At 32.4% G+C, this 10,712-nt stretch overlaps 2 protein-coding genes across 2 annotated transcripts; both read left to right on the top strand.

Annotated features, from left to right (window-relative positions):
* The first annotated feature begins 5,812 nt into the window (after nt 1-5,812).
* LOC145131722 (uncharacterized) lies at nt 5,813-8,088 on the top strand. The gene is made up of 3 exons (XM_079066382.1): nt 5,813-5,981; nt 6,139-7,122; nt 7,265-8,088. The coding sequence occupies exons 1-3, from the start codon at nt 5,813-5,815 to the stop codon at nt 8,086-8,088; spliced, it is 1,977 nt and encodes a 658-aa protein (XP_078922508.1).
* A 1-nt stretch (nt 8,089) lies between these two features.
* On the top strand, nt 8,090-9,013 carry LOC145131723 (uncharacterized). The gene has a single exon (XM_079066383.1). The coding sequence runs from the start codon at nt 8,090-8,092 to the stop codon at nt 9,011-9,013; it is 924 nt and encodes a 307-aa protein (XP_078922509.1).
* The last annotated feature ends 1,699 nt before the right edge of the window (nt 9,014-10,712 follow it).

Consider the following 10,712-nt stretch of genomic DNA (forward strand, 5'->3'; position numbering starts at 1 on the left):
TACGATTATAACGGATTCCTATTTCGTTTTAATGATTTTGGACCATTTTACCCCTACTCCATCATTTTTGATGTTGGACCGTTTTACCCCTTCTTGCATTTTTAGTGTTTTATCTTACAGGTCGTTTTGAGTTTTTGTTGTAAAAAACACAAATAATAAAAAAAGTAATTATGTTATTTTTTCTTATTTAAGCATTATACTTTAAACTATAGCATCATACTTTAAAATTTAATTCTTATTTACAATAAAACAAATATGTTTTTTTTGTTATTGTAACATATTCCTAATTCGTTTTAATGATTTTGGACCATTTTACCCCTCCTGCATATGTTATGATTTTGGACCATTTTACCCCTCCTCCCCGATTTGTATTGAAATGCTTATGGGTTGCCAAATAAAATATGAATAAGAAAAATAGCATAACTTTTTTAAAAATACGATACCATATTTGAAAGTACATTGCTTAAATAGTTAAATCTTTTAACTTTATTTACAATACAGATGTGGTTTAGCTGTTATTGAACGTTTCTTGGAGATGTACAATCGTTTTATATATCTATTTTTCAATATTTCATCATGACGTGAATGCAGTTAGAATCCTTGAAATCAAAATACATGTAATATTTTTGTACGATTATAACGGATTCCTATTTCGTTTTAATGATTCTTTACCATTTTACTCCTCCTGCCTAATTTTTTTTTGACCGTTTTACCCCTAATTGCATTTTTAGTGTTTTAGCTTATATGTCATTTTGATTTTTTGTTGAAAAAAACACAGATAATAAAAGAAGTTATTTAACCAAAATTTTACTTACTAATTCGATTAAGCAGCTAGAAAGGTTTGAAATGTAAGAGATTTTATGAGTAAAAGTCAAATGATACGTGTTGGTTTTTTCTTGCTGTTTTTTATCTATTATTTGTTCAATTAAAGGTTAGTTAAATCAATAAAAAAACGGTTGAGGGCACTAATGGAATTAGCACTATCAACGTTATTGGAGTGTAGGAACTATGTTATTAAAGTTGAGGGTTAGTGGGTATAACCGTTTCTTATATAACCCCATTACACCGGATTTTGCTTTGCACAATCATTCCTACTATTTAAATGAATTAAATGAACCGTGTCCATTTTATAACATCGAAACCTTCTGTGTCTCCATACGTTTCTTCATTCTGCTTCAATTAGTCGGGTTTTCTGAATTTGGAACACATCTAAGGGTGATACAAGGTTTCAACTTCATAATATCTATTACTTTCTCTTTTTTAATGTTTGTTTATATGTTGGTAAGTGTTATATACCACAAAAAATATATGATTTTTGTGAAATTGGATAAGTTGGATCGTTTAACCATTGAAATATTGTATTGCATTTTCAACTTTATTTAGTATGTTTGTTGCTTTTGTTGGTTTGTTGGTAAATAAAACGTGTTACAGAAAACAAAATTGGATTATTTTGCGACATTTTGTTTGTTCTTGAGTAAAACTGTAGATGAATTTATGTTTTAATTTATTTTGATGTAAGATGTTTTGCTATACAGGTTATCTTTTGCTTTATGATATCTGTGAACACAAACAAATTCTCTTTCGGTATGTAGTTCTCTGAAACAATAGATCATCTTAATTTTTGTTTCTTACTCAATAGTATTAACATGTTTAATAGATTTTATGGTTTAGTTTTTTTTTAAAAAAATTTAGTATTATAATAATATGAAATTTAACAAGTATTGCATTGGGGTTTGCCAAATTAATAAGAAAGTTGTTAATCATATGATCTAATAGATTTTAAACCTAATAAAGGATATCTAAATTTATTATAAAATGATTTATACAATTGTAATTATAAATGTATACATAAATAACATCTTATTATGTAATGGCATCTTATTATTATATTTGTCATATTAGATTATCGTTTCATAAACTTTATTTAATTTAACTTACCAATGTTTATAGAGGATGGATGGGTATGTCAATGTTGAAGTTTTTCAATCTCTTCGATTCCAATATATTGGAGTTTCGTATAAGATAGCATTTGTTCGAGTTCATTTTGTCTGGCACGACATTAAGAGAAAAAGAAAACTGGTTATATTCATTGATAAAAATGTCGGTATATATCTTTCTTATTGATATTATATTTTTCATAAAGTTTTACTAAATTTATATTTTTAGAGAGAAAAAATGGCAGGTTTTGTCCCAGAAGAATTATTTCATTTATATGGTGATCATTTGATGGGATGTCTTTTTTCGTTATCGTCTTTTCAAGTAGAAAATTTTCACTTCCATGAATACCCGAGATATGAAAATTATTGTTTCATTTATGGTGATTTAAAGATTATTATCAATAAGAAGACACAACTCAGTCTGATAGAGGTGGATTTTCACAATGGATTTCATTTATATCCATTAGTGTTTCCTATTAAAACAGTTGTGCATGACAATGTTGTTCGAAAACTTATAATCGGTAAATATAAAACCATACTTATTTTGTGATCATATTAACAATTACATATATTAAATATATATAAATATATTATTATGTTATGTTTCCATTTTTTGTAGATTTTGTTGGAAAAATTGTCTCGGGTAAACGGATTAAATTCAAATATGAGTTTATAATACTTTTGGAAGATGAATTGTAAGTAAATATTTTTATTAAATTTTTTCATAAGTATTTTGTAAGTAAAATGATAGAAAAATCAAATGTTTTATTAAAAACTATAAATTATTTGTAGGGGACATAGAATTCAAATGAAGCTATATGACACAAGTGCTACGCTTATTGTTCCAACGTATGGTACAATATCAAGGAAATATATCATTTTTGCGTCTCGGGTCAAGTTGGTTCGCTTACCGTCAAGTATGTTATAAATTATATTATCCTTATTATTATACAATATATTGTCTTTCAAAATATTAAATGACAGTGTTTTATCTGTAATATATATTATTATTTTTTTGCAGTGTGTCTTTTGGTATCAACAAAATTTACGCGGCTTGCATTTAAACCAGATATGTCTGAAGCACACAAGATTTAGATTTAGTATAATAGTAAAGTAGAATTTTACTTTGATTAGCTATTAGTTTATTTTTATTAGATTTTTTTTTGAACCTTTATATGTCTATAGTACTGTTTTATTTTCAAATTTCTTTAACTTATATTTGTCTTATAATGATATAGTGAAACCAAAAAAATTGCTATTCGGTTAAATTTAAAATAGTTACTATTTTGTAAAAGTAACAATCAAATTTCATATGTATGTTATAACATAAAAAAGGATCATAAAAACAATAAAGAAAGTCAATTATGCAAATAATGGATTTTAATTGCTAATAAAGTTTACGTTAAAGCATAACAATATGTTCTTTGTCTTTTAAGTAGTGTATAAAATGCTTTGTTATGGATCTAATGATGTATCATATGTTATCGAAACATATATATTGTAATGGATAGTCTTGGTAATACATCTCTTCATTCAAGTGAATTTGATTTACCGTCAACAACCGATGTTTCTACTGCTTTACCTTCTGATACTATTAGCCGAACAAGTCACGAGACAACGTCGTGGAGGTCGTCTTAGGGTAAGATGACGACCTCCAGATTGTAGCATTGACGATATTACTTCCCTAAGGTGTCGTCGTGGGAGACCGTCTTTTGTTGTGTCTCCTTACTTTGTTGGTGACAATGCTCATCGGTATGCACAACATGGAAGTATACATGTCAATGAGAATATTATTAATTCAAATTCGGTACTAGCCTCACATTCTCATCAGGTTTGTATACGTATGTTTGTAACTAAGTTACTTACATCGAGCAACCATATGTATCATTTACATTATATAATTTTATATTAGCCTGTACTGTCAACATCGAGGTGACGCGTGCTTCCAATCGGCCATCACCTCATGATATTTTCTTCAAGTACAACTATTGGTATTGACGGGAATCCATTTCATTCGACTATAATGAGTAACTTGAATGCTCCAAGTACAACTAATAACTCAGTTGTACTTTCGGTGGTAAGAACTTATAGTCTGGATAATGGTAGAAGTTCTACTGCTTTACCTTCTAATACCTTTGAAGCCCCACCAGTCGGGGAGGTCGTCCTCGGTTAAGAGGACGGCCTCCAACTTTTAGCATTGACAATATTAGCTCCACATGTCATCATCGTGGTAGACCTTCTTCTGGTGTGTCACCTTTCTTTGTTGTTGTGTCTCTTACTTACATCGATCAAGGATATGTATCATTTATATTATATATTTTTTTTATTAGCCTCTCCTCTCAACAACGAAGAGATGCGCACTTTCGATCGGCCATCACCTCATAGGATAACTTCTTCACGTACAACGGTTGATATTGGTGGGAATTCATTACATTCGACTATAACACCTAACTCGAATGATCGGATTACAACAAATAACTCTGTTGTACATTCGTCCATATCAACTGTGGATAACGCAAGAAGTTCGTCTTCTAATGCACCACAAATTATACATTCTCAACGTAATCCTCGAATACTTATGAATCAATTTTCCAACTTTGTAATAGTATGTCATTTACTTATATTTAATTCCTTTAAATTCATGTTCTTTAGGTCGTATGTTGTCGTATTGGGATTGTGGTGATACAACTCGCACATGTATACACTGTCAAGCTATATTATGGTATGAGGAGCGGACCATTAAAACGTATTCTCCATCAATTCCAAAATTCTCCATATGTTGTAGTGAAGGGAAGATTAAATTGCCTTTGATTATGCAACCTCCTCAATTGTTGTGGAACTTACTGGATTACAATGGTGATCGACGTTCAAAATTTTTTAGAGAGAATATTAAGCTTTTAAATCGTATGTTTGTGTTCATGTCAACCGGAGGAAAGATACATACGAGTGGTAATAATGGTAGAGGTCCGTATACATTTCATTTGAATGGACATAATCACCATAGAATCGGTATTTTGTTACCTACGCACGAGGATGGACGTCCTAGATTTGCGCAGTTGTACATTTATGATACTGAAAATGAAATCGACAATCGATTTTATGCGTTATGCAATTGTGTTCCTCCAAGGTCAGATGTAACTATGCTTCGACGGTTGGTTGAAGAACTCCAATCTATGCTAGATGAGAATAACACATTGGTTCAAGCATTTCGTATGGCTAAAGATAGGTTCCATGAGTCATCAACACAGCCGGTTAAGATTCGATTAATTGGTAACCGAACCAAAGACGGGAGACAGTATAATCTACCAACTATATCTGAAGTAGCTGCATTGATTCCAGGTGATGGCAGTCCTATACAGTCTCGTGATGTACTTATTGAGGATTGTGGTGACGGTACCGTGCGAAGGATAAGTAAACTGCATCCATCTTTTATGGCATTGCAGTATCCGTTACTTTTCCCATATGGAGAAGATGGGTTCCATTTAAATATCCCTTTATCGAGTAATTCTACATCACACAAAAGAAAGAATGTTACCTTGAGGGAATATTATTGTTTTCGTTTGCATTTTCGGTTAAATGAAGGTAAAACTCTACATAAAGTTGGTCGTTTGTTTCATACATTCATAGTTGATGCTTATGTTGCAGTGCTTGAACATGATTTAGAATGATATAAGAGAAACCAAAGTACTATTCGTTCCGAGCTGTATCATGGTTTGACTGATAGTTTATGTAGAGGCGAAACAAGTGTTTCATATGTGGGTCGTCGAGTTATACTACCATCATCATTCAATGGTGGACCGAGGCATAAGATACAACAATATCAGGATGCAATGGCCATATGCCGCTGGGCTGGAACTCCGGATCTATTCGTTACGATGACGTGCAACCCTAAATGGCCTGAAATTGAACGTCATATTGAACAAATGGTACCTGGTCAACCAAGTACTGATAGACCTGACATTGTTGCGCGTATGTTCAAGATTAAGCTTGATGAGCTCATGAATGACATAAGGAAAAAACATCATTTTTGTCGTACAAAAGCCAGTATGTTTTATTAATATTTTTGTTTTCGTCTTTACTTTTAATGTATGTTATTTTGCTATATAATTTTAATTATATGTGTATGCAGTTATTTAGACAATTGAGTTCCAAAAATGTGGGTTGCCACATTGTCATTGTCTTGTGTTTCTTCATCCGCCAGATAAAATAACCACAACCCAAAAGATTGATCAATTTGTATCGGCAGAGTTGCCTTCTCAGGAAAATGACCCAATTGCTTTTGAAGCTGTTCGTAGTCACATGACGCATGGTCCATGTGGCCAACTTAACACTTTAAGTCCATGTATGCACAATGGAAGTTGTTTTAAAGGATACCCTAAGGAATATTGCGATGAAGCTTTTATTAGGAGTGATGGTTGGCCTTGTTATAAAAGGTCTAACGATGGTTCGAAAGTTAAAGTTGGTAATGAGGATATCATGCTTGATAACCGATACATTGTTCCTCATAACGTCGAATTGCTTGACAAATATGGTTGTCATATAAATGTTGAGTATTGCAACCAAGGCAGTTTGATTAAGTATCTTTTTAGTTACATTAATAAAGGCCATGATCGTGCCACTGTTGTTTTGGAAGGTCCAGAGAGAACACGATCTTTTATATCGATGTTGCACCACGAGAATGAGATTGAAGAATATATTAATTGTCGTTACATTTCTGTATCAGAAGCATGTTGGAAATTATTGGGATTTGAGATGCAGTATCGCTCGGTTGCAGTAGAAAGGCTACCATTTCATGAAGAGGGTTGTCAAAGAGTTTACTTTAGAGAAGATGATGAGATTGCAGAAGTTCTGGATAGGAGGGTATCTGCGGTGTCTAAGTTTACTGAATGGATGAGAGCAAATCAATTATATCCAGAAGCCCGATTGTTAACTTATTCAGACTTCCTGACGAAGTTTACATGGCATGAAAAAGGGGATGTTAAGGAATGGAGGCCACGTAAAAATGGTTTGGTTATTGGTCGGTTATATTTTGTAAATCCAAACGAAGGAGAAATGTATTATCTTCGTATGCTACTAAATATTGTACGTGGACCCTACAGTTTTAAAGATATTCGCACTGTTGATGGTGTTGAGCATCCGACATATATGTCTGCTTGCAAAGCGTTGAGGTTATTAGGAGATGATGGTGAATGGCTTTAGTCAATCCGAGAGGCTTCCCAATGGCAGTCAGGAAAGCAACTTCGAGAACTATTTGTAATTATTTTGTTATTTTGTGGTGTTACTGATCAAGCAAAGTTTTTTTTGGGATTGTTTCCCGTTTTTATCAGAAGATGTTGCTTATAATCAACATAGATTGCTTGATAATGAAGATCTAATGTTCTCGCATGATGAGTTGGTAAACTACACTCTGCTTTATATCGATAATATTTTATATGGGAATTGTCGTTCATTGGTTGATTTCCCCAATCTACCTCAGTTAAATCATAGTTTGTTAACTATAGGTTCGAATAGGTTAATTGTTGCTGAGCGGACATACAATGTCGAAGAAGAAATAATGATTTTCAATGAGCTATACAGTGGTTTAAATGTGCAACAGAAAGAAGTTTATACTATTATAATTAATGTTGTCAATGAAAAGACAAGTGACTTTTATTTTGTATCTGGTTGTGGAGGGACAGGCAAAACATATTTGTGGAGAACAATTATTGCTTCTATTCGATCGCATGGAAAGATCGTTTTATCAGCCGCGTCATCTTGCATTGCTTCTTTGTTATTACCTGGTGGTCGTACAGCGCACTCCATGTTTAATATTCCTATTGATATTGATAAAGACTCAACTTGTGGTATCGATGTTGGCTCAGATCTTGTAGAGTTGATTAATATTGTTGAGTTGATTATTTGGGACGAAGCTCCATTACAACATCGTTATTATTTTGAAGCTGTTGATCGTGCATTTCGTGATGTATGTCGTTATTATGTTGTTGGATCTGAAAACAAAGTGTTCGGAGGGAAAGTGGTAGTTCTTGGGGGTGATTTTCGTCAAACTTTGCTTGTTATTCAACATGGAATGCGTTCTGATGTTGTATCCTCTTGTATAAACAAATCAGAAGGTCTATGGAATTCATGTCGTTTTTTTTGTTTTGATAACTAACATGCGTTTGTCTGATCAAAACATTACTGGCGCCGAACTTATAAAAATGCGTGAATTTAGTAAATGGATTCTTGATATGGGTGTTGGTCGGCTTCCTACGTGTACAGTTGAAGGTGAAGACGATGCTACATGGATCACTATACCTGATGATCTTCTTATTCATGTTGCTGATAATCCTATTGATGCTGTTACATCCATTGTATTCCTAGATATTTTGAGTAGAGTTAACGACATCTCTTACATAAAGGAACGATGCATCCTTTGCCCGACAAATGATGATGTTGACATGATCAATTTACATATGCTTTATAAGATGTCTGGTGACATGCATGAAATGTTAAGTGCTGATGAGATTTGTCGAAGTACTGATAATTTTGCCGAATTGGAAATTATGTATCCTTCAGAATTTCTTAACACGTTGCGGTTTTCAGGAATTCCAAACCATAAGTTAAACTTAAAGGTTGGTGCACCGATCATTTTGTTACGTAACTTAAATTTGCAAAGAGGTTTGTGTAATGGGACTCGGTTGGTCATCACACAAATTAGTCGGAGGGTTTTGGAGGCGGTGATTATTACTGGTACTCATATTGGAGAGAAAGTATTAATTGGGAGGATTGATATGACTGCATCGGACACAACATGGCCTTTTAGATTTAAAAGAAGACAATTTCCTGTCAAAGTTTGCTTTGCTATGACAATCAACAAAAGTCAAGGGCAAACGTTTAATCATGTATGTGCTTTCTTGGTGAAACCTGTTTTTTCACATGGTCAGCTTTACGTGACAGCGTCTCGTGTAACCTCTCGTGCTGGTCTTCACTTTTATATTGAGAACAACGGGAAGTGTGGTAACAATATGACAAAGAATGTTGTTTACAAAGAAGTTTTCTATAATTTACCATTACATGGAATAAACAACATTGAATGAGTGGATTGCAAGTTCCGATATAGGTATAATCATGTTCATAAAGTTCATGAAGAGACTTATTTCTGAAGAGGTACAAATTTTAGTTTTTTTGTTTTCAGAAAAATAATAATGTAATGGTTTGTTCATTCTTTTTTTTAATACGAAATTATCATATATTATATTTGATTTATTAAAAAACTATAATTTTTTAAGGAAATATATATACACATCATTTACTACCTTTAACCATTCGGTGGTAAATTAACAACTACAATCGTTTTAATACTTCCATTAGGGCTATTGATGTAATTTAGTTATTTATTTATTTATTTATTTATTAATTATTTTTAATTGATTAAGATTTTTTGTACTTAACGTTTTACCCTAATTGATATCGTCTATCTCCCTTGAATATATCTGACTTATCCCTCATTCCTATTTCTACGCTAATAACTTCCAACGATCGGTAGCTCCACGTTCTCTTCTAATGTTTCAAGTTATTTGATTGTTCAGGGTCTTCAACCTCTTGTCAATCACTATTGTCGGTACTGCATATTGTCCTTTAAGTATCAGTAAACATACTTGTCTCTTTTTTGATTTCATAGTATAAAGAATTTTTGCGTCCAAGGTTAGTCTTATCTTATTTTTGTTCTTGAAGTATGTAATAATCGATTAATGAGTACTAATCGATTAATGACGACACTGGTGTTGTTATAAATCGAACTTCTTGTCAATTTATTTATTAGTAATTTTGATTTATGTTGGATATCGATCGTTTGATTGCAATTTTGATTTTTGTTGGATATCGATCGTTTGATTGCAATATGTTATGGATATGTACATAGGAAGACATGACGATCAGTTCCACTTATCTGTTGATAAGTGATTTGAGGCCTAACATTACTGATAAGTTGCAAGTACATGTGATGGTCACACGTAAGTGGACAACATACAACCCTTCAACAGATCGTGTTTTGTCTTTAGATCTAATTCTTTGTGATGAAAATGTAAGTTTATTTCATTAACTATTTCTGACTTTGCATTAGTCTATGGATTTTGTATGTTATGATATTACTTCCATTTAACAGGGATCTTCTATTCATGCAACCATTGGAAGTTCATTCATGTCCAAGTTTACTAATGTTGTACAAGAGGGATGTGTTTATAGGATATATAAATTCTCGGTTTTACCTTGTCTATCATTATATATCGGCCAGTACGTAAGGACATCTTTATTAAATTTCTTGCTGACACGTCAATTGCTGCTTCCCACTTGCCATCAACAGTCTTTCAACGTTATGTATTTGACTTATTTCCGTTCAATGAGTTTCGTTCACGTGTTGGGGACGACAAATATCTTACAGGTTAATATTGTTTTACTACGTTTCTTATTAAATTGCAAGATCTTAAGTAACTTCTTATTATATTGTAGATGTCATTGGGAATCTTTGTGAGTGGGGTTCTATTGAGGAAACACCACGACCATCTAACTCATGTAAAGTAGGATTGCGAAAGATTGTTCTTTCGGATCAAAGGTATATATATATATATATATATATATATATATATATATATATATATGCGATAATTTAATATGTTACAACATTGGTTGATGCTTATTACTAATTTTATTTGCTACAGTGATATGAAAATGAGTATAACATTGTGGGGTAAGCTGGCCAAGAAGTACACCGATGAACATATCAAAAGTTTTAAGGAG

The sequence above is a fragment of the Lactuca virosa genome, chromosome 8 (genome assembly GCF_052849685.1).
Source record: "Lactuca virosa cultivar CGN04683 chromosome 8, Lactuca_virosa_CGN04683_v6, whole genome shotgun sequence".
Lineage (NCBI taxonomy): Eukaryota > Viridiplantae > Streptophyta > Magnoliopsida > Asterales > Asteraceae > Lactuca > Lactuca virosa.

Coding starts and splice junctions, on each gene's coding strand:
- LOC145131722 (XM_079066382.1), top strand. CDS start 5,813: ATGACGTGCAACCCTAAATGGCCTGAAATTGAACGTCATATTGAACAA. Junction 5,982..6,138: donor TTTTTGTCGTACAAAAGCCA/GTATGTTTTATT, acceptor TTCATCCGCCAG/ATAAAATAACCACAACCCAA. Junction 7,123..7,264: donor GAGGTTATTAGGAGATGATG/GTGAATGGCTTT, acceptor CGTTTTTATCAG/AAGATGTTGCTTATAATCAA.
- LOC145131723 (XM_079066383.1), top strand. CDS start 8,090: ATGCGTTTGTCTGATCAAAACATTACTGGCGCCGAACTTATAAAAATG.